Source organism: Aspergillus oryzae, chromosome 7 (genome assembly GCF_000184455.2).
Source record: "Aspergillus oryzae RIB40 DNA, chromosome 7".
Taxonomy (NCBI): Eukaryota; Fungi; Ascomycota; class Eurotiomycetes; order Eurotiales; family Aspergillaceae; genus Aspergillus; species Aspergillus oryzae.
The window spans coordinates 1,373,172-1,387,919 of record NC_036441.1 but is presented as its reverse complement, the minus strand read 5'-3'; the positions used below and the strand labels follow the sequence as shown (position 1 = coordinate 1,387,919).

The 14,748-nt window shown below is 49.0% G+C and overlaps 3 protein-coding genes across 3 annotated transcripts; 2 read left to right on the top strand and 1 right to left on the bottom strand.

The window, feature by feature from the left end:
- Nucleotides 1–89: 89 nt before the first annotated feature.
- AO090011000549 (uncharacterized protein) lies at nucleotides 90–1,908 on the top strand (the record flags this gene model as incomplete). Its single annotated transcript, XM_023233001.1, has 5 exons — nucleotides 90–126; nucleotides 185–217; nucleotides 299–1,318; nucleotides 1,509–1,684; nucleotides 1,822–1,908. The coding sequence occupies 5 exons, from the start codon at nucleotides 90–92 to the stop codon at nucleotides 1,906–1,908; spliced, it is 1,353 nt and encodes a 450-aa protein (XP_023093546.1).
- Nucleotides 1,909–3,871: 1,963 nt separating this feature from the next.
- Nucleotides 3,872–7,363, top strand: AO090011000548 (ATP-dependent 3'-5' DNA helicase; the record flags this gene model as incomplete). Its single annotated transcript, XM_023233000.1, has 1 exon — nucleotides 3,872–7,363. The coding sequence occupies one exon, from the start codon at nucleotides 3,872–3,874 to the stop codon at nucleotides 7,361–7,363; it is 3,492 nt and encodes a 1,163-aa protein (XP_023093545.1).
- A 1,107-nt stretch (nucleotides 7,364–8,470) lies between these two features.
- AO090011000547 (uncharacterized protein) lies at nucleotides 8,471–9,479 on the bottom strand (the record flags this gene model as incomplete). Its single annotated transcript, XM_001826112.3, has 2 exons — nucleotides 8,471–9,271; nucleotides 9,387–9,479. 2 exons carry the CDS (start codon nucleotides 9,477–9,479, stop codon nucleotides 8,471–8,473), a joined length of 894 nt encoding a protein of 297 aa, XP_001826164.3.
- Between the last annotated feature and the right edge of the window lie 5,269 nt (nucleotides 9,480–14,748).

Sequence of the window (14,748 nt, the reverse complement as noted above, 5' to 3'; positions counted from 1 at the left end):
GTAGTCATCCCACATTCGTTAAATCGTGCAAACCTCTCTTCGTCGACCTCCGCTGCAAGTTCTATAGAGAGAACCGAAGAGTATACGACATGGCCACTGACTCAGGAGATGATGTTGGGGTGAAGGGTACATTACACCGTTCTGCAGAAGTGTCGCCTGGAAAACTGACGTGGTGATCGCACAGATGATGCCCGCGTGGACCCAATGGACACTAGAGGTACGTAAAAAATTTGAAGTCCGTCCCTTCTGCGGCTGTCGAGTCTCGGGGAGCTGGTGTGTTTTGTCTAACAGCCCACAGCCACTGCGGATGATTCTCAAGCGTCCGATAACGACAACGCTGAGCGCCCTGTCCGTCACAAGCTAAAGGAGACATCCATCACCTCGGCCCCGAACGCTTCGACAACCGGCGCTTCCACTGAACAACAACAAGACGGTGAAAATAGCCGTTCGAGCAGCAGAGGTAGGAAGCGATCGTTCGACGAGGACCAACCCGAGAATCTAGACGAGGAAAACGGTCATAGGCGGAAGAGGTCACGCGACTCCAAGGCTGAGGAGGATGAGAACATTACTTCGTTAAACGCGCCCGAGGCAGAGGGTGAGCAGACACAGACCACGAACATCGCCAGAAAAATCCTGAGCCCAAAGAAGAAGAGAAGCCGAGACCAACTGGATAAGGATGAGCCAAAGGCCGAAAGCACCGTCGAGGACAACAAGACCTCTGCAGAAAATGGCGCCTCCACGACAACTGCAGGGGAGCCTGAGAAGAAGCGACACAGGGACGCTTCCCAGGAAAGAGGATCGGCCCCTCTTAAGAGCGCATTTGCAAACACATCTGCTGTTTCGCCTTTCGGCTCGCTTGGTGCCTCGAAGCCCAAGGAAGAAACCTCGAAGCCGGTTGCCACATCCTCATCTGCATTCGCTGCTTCGAGCCTGGCCGCTTTTGCTAGCTCAGAGCAGTCACCTTTTGGCGCCATAGGAGGCTCCAACACATCCGTCTTTAAGTCGGCAACTACTACTGAAGCTACTAAACCAGCCGCTACCGGATTCGCGGGCGCTGCTAGCACCTCCGGTTTTGCATCTTTGGGTTCCGGATTCTCTGGGTTCAGCGGTGGATTTGGGGCTGCCGGTTTGAAGGGCGGTCTCACTAGCTTCGCTGCACCAGGGGGCGCCGGTATTCTCGGCAGTTCTAGCAAGAGTAAACCGTTTGGGGCAGAAGAGGACGAAGAAGAAGAAGAAAAGGAGAAGGAGAAGGAAGCCGATACTGCTCCTGGAGAATTCGAGGAGGATAAGACAGATGAAAGGTTTTTTGAACGACCGAGTACGTCGTCCCATCCCAATTTCTCTAAAAGATCCCGCTAACCACATTCACGAAACAGTCCAGACAGGAGAAGAAGGAGAGAAAACGTACTTCTCAAGCAAGGCAAAACTCTTCCAATTCTCAAATGGAGAGTGGAAGGAGCGTGGAATTGGCACATTCAAGGTCAATGTTAAGGCTACCGATGGCAAAGAGGACAAGAAGGCTGCTCGCTTGATCATGCGCGCCGACGGTGTTCTACGTGTAATGCTAAACACACCCCTTTTCAAGGGCATGAAGGTTGGTGATGCGTCAGGCAACGAACCCAAGTCCAAGCAGATCCACCTCGCAAGTCTGGAAGAAGGCCGATCGGTTCCTACCTTACTGAGGGTAAGTTATATCTGCACGTGCTAGATCTCTACATGGACAAGATGTTAACAAAATGTAGATGCCAAGCGAGGATCTTGCTAAGGAGCTCTATCACATTGTCAGTGATCTACTAGAGCACCAGTAAGCCCATTATATAGGGATCAGTCCTCAGGGGACAACTACCCGGATACCAATGTTTTGGAACGTGGCTGTCGCACATAAGAGCCCTTCGGTTCAAAAGGTGAGCGTCTACATCCTTACAGTAGTAGGTTAAGATGGGTTGGCATTTTGCATTTGTTACGAGGAGTCTGTATTGACAGGAGTGTTGGATGGAGCCATGGGCGTGGCTCTACATTGGCTGGCACTGGGGTCTCATTCGACATACACTTTTTTCCTTTCTCAACTTTGAATATACACCCACTGCATTCGTTTTGTACAGTTATCTTATTTCTTTAATACATCCATCAATCATTTCAACCCAAGGTTCTGATCGCCACGGGGTAAATTAGCTCGAGGAGACATACGTGGAAACGACAGAGGGCGAGGGCAGGTTAAAGTATCAATACCTGTATGCTTCTTTTACCTTCTTTTCTTGTATTCCCTTTTATTATAGTGGTTAGTTATATTCAACCCAACGTATGCATAATCATGTTCCACATCAATGAATAAGTAATGCTATCTTCCTTCATATAGGCGATATGGTCTTCTGCATGGTCATGCTATGGGCCATACTTGAAAGCCCTCGGGGCCGCCGGTCACCTAGAATAAACATCCACCTCTGTCACCAAGCAACCATTCCACAGGCCCTTGCATATGAGACACGAGAAAGCTTGGCATACCCTAACCCAACTTTAAGATAACTATATTCTAAGGACCGACAAAGGAGGATCGGAAGAGATTAACCATAAAGGCCTCGGCCATTCGGACAATATTGAGTCATGGACTATTAAGGTGTATCTGCACCGAAAGACCAGAATCCCTTATATTTCAAGTCTGTGGAAGGGCATAGTAGTGTACAGGTCATGGCAACAAGGGGGGAGTGTCATTTCCTTTTGGCTTTTCTTTCATTTCTCATTTCGTTGGCTTCTATCGGCCTTTTAATATCCGGGTTAAGGCAATTTGTTCACCATCTTAAGGTTCCGATAGGCTGTTAGTTGCTCCTCGACAGAGGATTCACAATCTGAAACCCCGCTATCTAAGAAACTGAGCCGATTGCTAGAATGGTACTCTATAGTGAAATCTTCCCACTGGAGAGTACTGAGCATATCAAAAAACGCAAGATCGGAGCCGGGCCACATCACGATGGAACCGTTGAATCTCGCTTGAACCAGCTAATGCACAGTTTAGCTCGGCATGTTCGTGGGAGATATGCATGCCAGTGCTCTGTAAATTGGGCAACGGCTGAATCTTTTCGGAGTGATGGGTTAGATCTCATATGTACCACTGTAGAAGTGAGTCCAGTTAGGATTCGGACGTCAAAGAAATCGATAGATATCACTAGGAATATCAATAGGCACAATTTCCATGTCCAGGTCTACAAGGGCCTTCCGGGCGTGGTGCAGGAAGTTCTCTGCATGCCCGGCCTCAATCATGATGACTCAGAACGGTTTTTTCCTGACCTCCGGGCCATGGCACTCCAGTAACATGGCGAGTTACGCGGTATCCACTGGCTGAGGGCTGATTCCATTCGGGGAAGTTCACCAGCCGGTCTTTTAATAGGTAGCTTAGAATCACCCTTCTTGAGGATGGAATTCTCACTTTGAGTGTAGATTTCGGGTATGAGGTGCTTCCGCATATTGGGAATCTTGAACTTAGTGAAGAACTGCAAGCCCTTTCTCTAAATGTTTATAACCACGAAGTATGTAGTAGTACATTCAACTTCAGAGGCAGACCGCTTTCGTATTTTGAGTGGGTCTGGGCCATGCATGCAGCAAGATGACCTACATGCATAAATAGAGTCTACAGATCCGATGATTCTTATCTATTTCTACCGTAGTATGGGCCTTGGCTAACAAGCGTATTTCTTAAAGAGAGTACTCGATTTTATAGATCCAAACACCCACTATCCCCAATCCAGTGACATTAGATCCTTATCTCCACGTGACACCGCGTCTCGTCACCTCCAGACCGTGGATCCCGTGCTTTCTCCGACCCAAATCTCCATACCTCCATCCAGGAACATTGAAAACTTCACAATGTAGCACCAAAATGACCGGTGCCAAACCTCAGACAAACCGTTCCAACTCGGTATCAAAGAGGAAGAAATCATCTGTCGAAGATAGCCCCCTAGACCAAGATGGCGCATCAACAACCATAACCCCAGAACAACCAACCAAAGCCAAGCGACGCAAAAAAGCCCAGGGTCTAACTCCTCCAGACTCATCAACAACATCCACAGCCGACAATGTCTCTGACACACCCAAAGGAAACCCGGCATCCAAGAAGACCGCAAAAAAGGGTCCCAAACCTAAAGTAACGGCGCCACCAAAACGCACTCCATCTGCACCATGGCCAGACCCATTCAAGAAACTGTCACATACGCACCGCGCCCTGAATATAGTATACACGTTCTGCTGTACGCGGAAGCACTTCGCCACGACGTTTGAGAATATCAAGAAGGCGGTTCAGGCGCAGATGGGCGAGGAATTGACGGTTGAGGAGATTGCGCGGGTGAGGGTTCTTGTACCGCGGGCAGTACGGTTTGAGTATGTTGATGAGGCGAAGTTGGAAGTGATGACAGTCGGGGATAAGGAGATGGCGGAGACTTATGGTCGACATGGGAGGTATGAGCTTGATAACGGTGGCGATGGTAATTTGGAGCCACCTTCACAGACTAAGGCTCTGTTATTCGAGTTCATAGATGGTGATTTGAAAAGGGAAAATCAACGATCCAAGCCCGGGGAGGACACAAAACCCATGCGCAAGTTGAAGGATGAAGATCTGAAAATGCCAGTCTACAGTCAGAAGCAGATGCTCGCCTTAATCGAGAAGCGGAATAAAAAGTTCTCAGACGCGGTTGATGCTTTCTTAGTACAGTGTGAAGATGATGGTTCTGATCCAGTTGAGAAACTCGAACGGGACAAGGATGCTTGGGTTCCTGTGCTTCCCGATGATGGAGATGCAGTTCCTGTAAGGAAAGCTCCGCCACAGCAGATTCCCAAGGAACGCAAATCCATGTCAGAGATTATTGCGGATATCCGTGAGATGGATTGGTATACAGCACAGATCGTGCCAGAGGGCCATAGGGTGATCGATGCTCAGCCTGCTATTCACGGAGAGTTGGCGTTTAAACTTTCCCAGAATCTCGTCAATGCCTTGTATAACACACGGGGTATTACGCAGTTCTATTCTCACCAGGCGGAAGCAATCAATCATCTGTACGAGGGGCACAACGTCATTGTTTCTACCTCTACCAGTTCTGGTAAATCGTTGATATACCAGGTTCCGATGTTACATGAGCTGGAAAATGATCATGATAGCCGGGGGTTGTATATATTTCCCACGAAGGCATTGGCCCAGGACCAGAGACGCAGTATGAAAGATCTACTGCAGTACATGGAGGGTTTGCAACATACCATGGTCGAAACATTCGATGGCGACACACCAATGGAGAACCGTAATATAATTCGTGACGAGGCGCGAATCATTTTTACGAACCCAGATATGCTACATATCACAGTCTTACCGCAGGAGAGCGCCTGGCGTACATTCCTTAAAAACCTGAAATTTGTCGTGGTCGACGAACTACACGTCTATAACGGTTTATTCGGATCCCATGTTGCGTTCGTCATGCGGCGACTACGCAGGATATGTGCAGCTGTAGGGAACCGCCATGTCCGGTTTATCTCATGCTCAGCTACCGTGGCAAACCCGGAAGACCACATGAAGGCAATCTTCGGCGTCGAAGACGTCAAACTAATAGACTTTGACGGCTCCCCCTCTGGCCGAAAAGAGTTCATATGCTGGAACACACCCTTCAAAGACCCCGGCGACCCTACTTCAGGACGTGGAGACAGCGTCGCTGAAACCGCACGACTGTTCTGCCAGCTAATTCTGAGGGGCGCAAGAGTGATAGCATTCTGTAGGATACGAAAGCTGTGCGAAGTCCTATTACAGGCCGTGCGTGCCGAGTTCCAAAACCTCGACAGACCAGAGATCGGTAACTTGGTCATGGGCTATCGAGGCGGATATAGTCCCCAAGATCGACGGAAAATCGAAAAGGAGATGTTCGAGGGCAAGCTAATGGGGATCGTGGCAACCAATGCCCTCGAGCTGGGCGTCGATATCGGCTCTCTGGATGCTGTCATCACGCTCGGCTTCCCGTATTCCATCTCCAACCTACGCCAACAGAGCGGCCGGGCCGGACGCAGGAACAAGGATTCTCTCTCCGTGCTCGTCGGAGACAGATACCCCACAGACCAATACTACATGAAAAACCCAGAAGAACTCTTCACCAAACCCAACTGCGAGCTGCAGGTAGATCTAGCCAACGAACTCATCCTCGAAGGCCACATCCAATGCGCCGCATTCGAGATGCCCATCCGCCCCAACGAAGACAGCATCTACTTCGGCCAACAACTCCCCGAATTCGCCGCCACACGCCTCACAAAAGACGCCCTAGGCTTCTACCACTGCCACGAACGATTCCGTCCACAACCATCCCGCTGCGTCTCCATCCGCGACACCGAAGACCAGCACTTCGCCGTCATCGACACAACCAACGCCCGAAACATCGTCCTCGAAGAAGTCGAAGCCTCGCGCGCATTCTTCACCATCTACGAAGGCGGCATCTTCCTCCACCAGGGCCAAACCTACCTCGTCAAGGAACTCAACCCAGACAGCCGGTTTGCGCGCGTCGTCCGCGTCCACGTCGACTGGAACACCATGCAACGCGATTACACAGACATCGACCCCATCGAAACCGACACCATCCGACAGATCAGCCCGACGACGACCTCGCGCGCCTTCTACGGCGCCGTGCGCATCCACGCCGTCGTCTACGGCTTCTTCAAGATCGATAAACGGGGCCGCGTCCTCGACGCCGTGGCGGTTGATAACCCGCCCATTGACATCCTTACAAAAGGCATGTGGCTCGATGTGCCTAAACGGGCTCTCGAAATTCTCGAATCAAGACACCTCAACATCGCTGCTGCCATACATGCTGCCGAACACGCCGTCCTCTCTCTACTCCCTACATTCGTCATATCCTCTCCGGGCGACGTGCGAACAGAATGCAAAGTCGCGAAGAAGGAGCTAGGCAAGAATCTACGAGTCGCCGTCGAGGCCCGAAGTAGGGAGAAAGAGAATATTCAGAATATCCTGCGACCTCCGGCTCGCCAACGACCCGCACGGTTAACTTTCTACGACGCGAAGGGCGGGTCTTGCGGGTCTGGGATCGCAGGGAAAGCGTTCGAGTTCGTCGATGTACTTCTTCGACGTGCGGTGGCGAGGATCGAGGCTTGTCAGTGTATTACGCCGAAGGGGTGTATTGAGTGTGTTTGCGATGAACGGTGCAAGGAGATGAATGAGGTGATGAGTAAAGCTGGGGCGGGGGTGGTGTTAAGGTGTTTACTTGGTTGGGAGGTCGATGTTGATTCTTTGCCGTGGGGTGAAGATGTGAATGGGGAGGACGGGTTGGGGGAATTGGCGGGTGGATTGGAGACGGTTGTACCAGCTCAGGAGGTGAGGGTTCGGTCTTGACACTGCATTTATGCTTGTTGTCGATAAGGGAATTAATTGTCTGACGCTGGGTGACCTTGTTGTTACTTCGTCTGCCGAACCTATGTAAAACTTGTACTACAGCTGGACATTGTACGACGATATCAAAACTCAAAGGAACTCATGGTAGATTAATATCATTGTCTACTGAATGTAGACAGGTTCATGCAATCATGCTTCAATTGGGTATATATGTCTCATGTATATCTGTATGCAGATGCGAGTAAATGGTATGAAATCCATCAATAAGCGATTGTCCCCGTATTCCTTTCTGTCGATAGCGCGGCGTCTCAAATTATAATATTACTTTAATGACCTTTCTTTGGTTTGTTCCCATCATCTTCAAGATCGTACATAAAAAGATAATACTAGAATGTATGTCATGGACGAATATAAAACGTCGCTCAATGGGTATATGGATTAATAAAAGCAAAACAAGTGAAGAGATTAAGGAAAAGACATCTCATCCCATCATCAGATCAAGGGGGGGTTTTGCTAGGATGGGGTTCATCCTCCCAAGTATGGGAACCTCCACACCGTGGAAGCTAAGCGAGAATATCCAGAAACGGTGGATTATAATGGGATATGGCGAAGTACCAGTCGTGGTCGCGTTTTGAAGGGTGTGCTCTACAGAGCCATCTGAGGGTCTTCGAGATGAAGGAGCCACAATTCACAGTGGACTCAAGGGTGAGCTCATAGCATTCGAATGTGTTATTGTAGTTGTACAAGCTTCGGGTCCGTGGCCCTGCTTATCGGTCTTCTTGTCCCAAAGGAGACGAACCACTCGAGCTCGAGGAGTCATCCATGCTGATGTTCCAGAACAGTGACCTCATATTGCGAACACTCTCGCGGAAGTTATCACGCGGGTTATTTGAACGCTCCTCTGTCATAGACCGCACCTCTCGGATGATATCCGGATACCCTTCGTCGTTAGGGAGCCACCAGTGGTCGGTCTCTGGCGATTGCCATACGGTGGCCAATAGCTGCCGGAACTTCGGGGCCATCACATACCTACAGCACAATGCATGGTCAGATATCTGGTTTCAGTGGTACATGTTGTGTCCAAGGGGCAAGAAAGATCAGAAAAACTTACCCGTTACGCTCCAACAGCGCAAGCCTTTTTCGGCCCCACATGGCATGTTTACTGTCTTTAGGGGCAAACAAACACGCCATCCCAATACTGTTCTTATAAGTAAACATATATCCATTTTCCTTCTCCGGCCACCTCTCGATGGCCTCGATCAGTCGACACTGCTCCAGAGCCAAGTGTTGCAACTCTGATGGCGACGATTGTCTCACAGAGAGCAGGGATTGATACTTAAACATGGTTTTAGTGGAATAGTAATCAATCCACGCCACATTCACATCCCACAGTGGGCCCCGATACATGCCGCCAGGGATATAAGGGTCAACAATGTCATCCTCCGTCAAAGGTTGTCTGTCTGGGTACTGCCAGACAGCGTACTCCGAATTGTGGAACTTCTCCAGGATTTCCCGCATTCTTTCGAGGGTCTGACCCAGTTGGTCGTTTTGAATGATAAATTCGTCAATAGGAATCATCCCACGCGACAGTTTGGCATACAACGACGCCATTTCTAGCCCGAAGCGACGATTAATCGACGCGGCTAAGTTAAGCTGCTTGTCTGCGTTCCCTGGGTATTTGGTGGCCTGTTGAGCATCGTAGTCTTCTTTCGCGATGTACCACTCCCGGCCCAGGACCATTTCATTTCCGGCCAATATTCCCGCCACCACGTCAAATCGAGCGTACCAAGGAAATATCTGACCATGGAGCTCGTTTGTGATAATGGATTTGGGGCTCAAGAGCTCGCGCATCAGTGCATGGGCAGCTTGGTGGTGGTCGATCAGGTTCACCCAGTCACCGACGAATTCCTGGTGGATTCCAAATTAGCTTCTGTCCGTTTGAGAAGAAGGTACTTTAGCGGCAGGTGATGGGCGGAAAAGGGAGAAAGGATGATAATGGCGGTACTATTGCGGTGAAACCTACTTCGAAGGTTGTGAGAACCAAAACGGTGATCAGTGTCGCCTCCGAGTGCTCTTCGCTCGACGCTAACGATTTCCGCAACAATTTCAAAGCCATGTTGTAATACTTGAGAAATGTATAAAGCTTCCCCTTGCCGGTTTGAATGCAATGATGGTAGGCAGCAAATCCAACGACGGCATAGAGAAGGGGGTCATATTGCAGAGCTAATTCGATGATACTCTGATGGATGAACCGGTCGCTATCACCCCTCATGAAGTAATGGCGTGGCGTCATATACCCTTGATGGAAACTGAGATAGAAGCGCACATCTTCCGGTAGATGGGCGGTGTTGGGAACTGTGATGGATTCATAAGGGTTCAGGCCGACACTGACCGACCGCACACTTGACGAATCGAGCCTCAACGACGCCTCGGTCGATGGCGAGCTGCTCGCCTCCCTATAAGATCCCGAAGTTTCAGAGGCAGCTAGAACTGCGAGTGACTGTTGCTTCGCTTTGCGTCTGGCTAAAGATTGCGCGCTACGTTTGTTGCGAAGCTCGAGCTTCGTTCTGGCCCCACTCGGAACCGCGGAGGGCGATAAACGTGAACTAGAGGCCACACTGCTTTCTTCTTCCTCGTCCTCATCTGCTATGGGTTCCAGGATGTGTACGTCGTCCGCTTCCACATGGCTAGATGAATCACTGCCGCGCGACTGGGGCCGAGGTGCCTTGGACTTACTTCCGGACCGGGATCCGGCCGAGGCCATAGAGCCGCTTGTGCCCGGGGTGGGATAGACACAGTCGCGATTTCCCTTCCGGCATCTGTCACAGACGGGACGAGTCTCATCGCATTTGATCCGACGGGCTCGGCATGTGAAACAACCACTTCTGGTGCGCTTGTGCTTTTTATGATCTGGGATGGGCTGCAGCAGCGACTGTGATTTCGGAACAGACGCAAACGAGGCAGGCGGGGCAGTTACTGACAACCCCGACTGCGAGGGGGGTTGGGTAGGAGGGTTATGCCACAAGGCGACACTCTCCGGATATTGACCGGGACCTAGAATGGAGTAGGCGGAGAGCGCCGATGGCTCGTTCAGGTGCTGTGACGGATGCAAGAGGAAATTGTTTAAGGGTGTCTGAGATGGCGGGAGTGAGTTTGCCATAGTGACCGAGGCCAGGTGAGTTGCATCCACGCTATCAATCGAGTTGATGTTGACGAGATCGGCATGAAGAGAAATGACCTGATCAGCTCAGAGCATGTCGGCACCGCAGGATGGGGACTCTGGCCACTCTCATCATCCAGACGCGGAGGATTTTCGTTGAGAGGGCGGAAGGATAGTATTAATGATTAATAAAAAATATATATAAAAAAAAATTGTTGATTATATATCTAATGCCGAAGCGAAAAAAAGGGGGAGGAAGTTGAAACAAGCGTCTTCGAGAAGGATGGACAAACGGAAGGAAAGGAAGTGGAACGATGGATGAAGTGGAATCGTGACTCCGCTGGAGACATCAAGAACAACCAAAATGGTTCCGGTCAACAGGAGGAATGGAGATGAAATAGCATTAGTGAGACTGATGGGGGGAGAGTCAAGAAAGTCAAATCCAAGGATCACTAGTGTGTGTCTAGAAGGAGAGGATCGAAGAAGAATGGAAATCAAAATAAAATAAAAAACAATATTCAAAAAAGAATATTTACCATAATTTTCTTTTTTTTTTTAAAGAGAAAGGATGACAATGACTTCACCAACCGCCTCGATTGCCCTAATTGGAAACCCAAACCATCTTGAGTTCCAAAGATTCAGGATGACACTATACACACTAATCCTATACTATAATCTAACACTAAATTCCCAAGACTCCTCTCCGGCTCTCCCACCGATCTTCTACTAGTCCTTTCTATCGAATGATTGCCAATTTTAGAGGGTCTCTGACGATGGAGAATCAGCAGATCACTCATGGCCGACGATACGCCATGCATCATGGCTGAATCAAGAAGACTGTCCTGCATAGCTCAGCTCTCTATCTATCCACCCCATGTGAAGTCCAGTTCAATTCGAATTTGACGCGGCCGTTTTTCTTTTCTTTTTTGTTTTCTGTAAATTCTATTTTAATATATTCCACCCTTTGCTTCGCCCTACTCCGGCAAGTAGAACCTCCTTGCTTCTTTGATACACCAATGTAGTCAACTTGTCTGTCATTGCAGGAACCATCTGATTCCCCCTCCGACAGTCTGGGGCACCGGAAAGACTTTAGATGTGAGCAGATAAAACGGGGACCCATACTATGGGGCAGAGACCCAACGCTATCTCACTAGTGGCTCAGGGTTGGTATGTGCGGCTTTGGCCTTGGGGAGCATAAGATGATTCATAAGTTAAAAAGTCAAAAAAAATAATAATAATAATAATAAATAAAACATAAAGAAAAAGGGGGTCCCAAGACTAAATTTAAAATAAAAAAAAAATGCCAATACCAGACTAAGGGTTACGGAACAGAAAAACGAAAAAGTAAAAAGAAGGGAAAAAGAGAATAAATGGTGGTCTTTGCTTTTCTTCCTCTTATGCAGAAAAGCCAAGAAGAACTGGCGCTCAATTCATCTTCAGCCACCTTATGTCCCGGACTTTCGTTACATTATTTTGGCTCTTCTCTCTCTCTCACTTTTTTATTTTATTTTATTTTATTTCTTTTTTTTTTTTCTGTTTTGGGTTTGTTTTTTTTTTCTCTCTTTCTTCCCTCTTCTCCACTCATGATGTATCCGTAGATAAGTCATGATGATGTCTCGTCGGGACTTTCGGGCGAAATAAAGACCGACTTTAATTCCTTAGCTCTTCGAGTTAATTGGTGAGAAATATATTAATCTGATTCTATCGATTTCGCTCCTTTTCCTGCCTCCAGACTTTTGTAAACCAGTCATGTTGATGCCCATGAACCAGCCACAATTCGAGCTTGACTGGGAGAACAATGCACTGCAAGAGAATCCGTCGTGGCTCAAGAGGAAAAAAGCTTTCGAAGGAGCCGCGGAATTAAATCCCGGAAGTTGAGCCTTCATTGGCCAGATAAATCCAGAAAATGTCCCATGGAGCCCCATGGAGATGGTGGTCATGCAACCGAGCTCATGTTAGGTCGATCTATACTGCTTCCGAGCTTTTTGGATCAGTCAGCCTATCGGTCAGCGGAAGAATTTCAACCACGAACGCCGTGTGGAAAAAGGCTATGTAACATAATACATAGTAGTAAAAGGGACCACAAAGGACCCAGTGGTCCCCGATCTTGCGTGCCAAGGCTTGTCCAGCTTTCATCCGGAGTACGTACTTGTAACCCTAAGAATGCCGAACAAGTGCCGTTAAAGCCTTTCAGCTCCAGAACATGATCAAGCTTGCTGCGGCGCTTGATGGCGGTGCAAATCTTAAGGTTGATGGGTTCATCCACAGCAAATAGCAGCGAATAATTCTTATCTTTCTTTTTTTTTTCTTTTTCTTTTTTTTTTCCCCCTCGGAAGTCGGGCACATTGAACGCCTCCCGTTCGTTCTGCACCACGCGGAGCACTCCGCCCAACTTTCTTTCTCGGGGAATGTTGTGGATAATAGTATCTAAAACAAATCCATCCCGTACTGCCGTTCGCCGCGTCGGCAAATATGAAACTGACCCTTTGTTGGAACCAGTACCATCTGGGCAGGATTTGCCGACGTGTTGTGCCAGTAGTGGAGACGGATAAGAGTATTAGTCCTACCGACTTAGGGTATAGAGTGGTTCAGTGGAGTAGCCTTTTTGCGCACCGCGTTCCATCAACCAGGCTCATAGGAGTCAATCGTAAGAACAGGGTATCTGACAGCCGTTGTGGTCCTGGTTAGACATGCCACACGATCTGTACTGCCAGTTCAAGTGAGACATCTGGTGAACTGTTTGTGCATCCTTCCTGTGTCTGTGGTTGGTTGCGAGTCAGCAGCTGCATTGGATCGCCATGGTGATCGCCGTCCGCTGCAGGTCACTTCATGAGACTATCAGGACTCATATTCATGAAGTAGTCGGCCTTCTAGGCAACCACATGAGGTCCAGTTCGTTTGACTAATCATGATTAATAGTTTTGTCCGTGGAAGTTTCAACAGACGGGATGGAAGGGGAATTTGACCCGCCGAGGAAGCAAATCGGCATAACCGGTTAGACATCCGTTCCTGATCGACATCGAGGGTTTTGACAGCTTTTCTCTCTTTCGCTCATGCTCGGCCCAACCCACTGGTCAAACTTTCGTGCCGGGGACCAGTCCCATTGGCAGCCAAATGGCAATTGTTCATTCATTCCCCTTTAGCCTCGTATTCTTTCATTCGTTCTATCCGCTATTATGTACAGAGAATGGAAATTTTCTGCATGATTCGTACTACCTTATCCACTTTCTTTGCGGTAACCAGCTTGTTTTCTTTCAGTTTGTCGTCCTTGTTTCTCATTTTGTGCCTCAGATAGCCTGGTAAAGGTTCTTGGCCAGAGACTCGTGACGAGCGATTGGACCCAAGTGGGACGATATCTTCACAAACCCGCAATTTAACAAAATAAAATGAAAAAGAAAATAAAAAAGAAAAAGGTCCCAAATTATCGGAGTACCAACGAATTGAGTAGCGTGGCTATCGACCGAAATCCAGTGAAAATAGTAGCCAAGGATTGAAAACGGGGACCGTATGGCCCATGGCAAAAGGAGGTAATTGCTCCTGTGGGTAGGCTGCCCATCACTTGAAGGCAGAAAAGATTGGGCCCCTTAGAGAAATGAGCAACATGTCCGGGCAACTACCACTCACATTTCTTCGGAGCCAAACTAAGCGCTTGACTATCTGCTCTCTGGCCTATGGTGGCTACCCAGATGGGGAAAGGGATCCATCACCCACATGGAAGGAATGAATTGTTCGGAGACCATTCCAGGTCCGTGAGCGATGGACCTAAAGACCTACTGAGAAGGCTGGCTGGGACATTCGTACCTCTATGCACTTTGCACATCCTATCTATGCGACGGTCAAAAGATACCGTACCTCTGTTCCGCTTTGATCTTGGGGGCCCACGGTCTCGGATGGCGGCCCTCTCCAAACTCTAAGGGACTACCTTACTGTCTAGCCTGCTTTCATGGCACGCCTGACGAGGTTGATCCTGGGTTGCCTCGATCCAAGTATGACGTACAGGTACCTACGTGGCCAATGATCCGAAACAGCATGCCCACCGAGTCCAACTCAGGGAAGAGGACCCAAGCCAGCATAGTCGAAGCACAGTTCTACCCCGTAATACTGGGAAGTTTGCTGAAGGGGGAACTTAATCAACTGAGCTCACTAGCTTTGGGGGGGGGGGAGGGGGAAAAGCAGGGGAGAGGGGATGAGAACTGGATCAGCTCCCAGACCGTCGTCCGCGTGA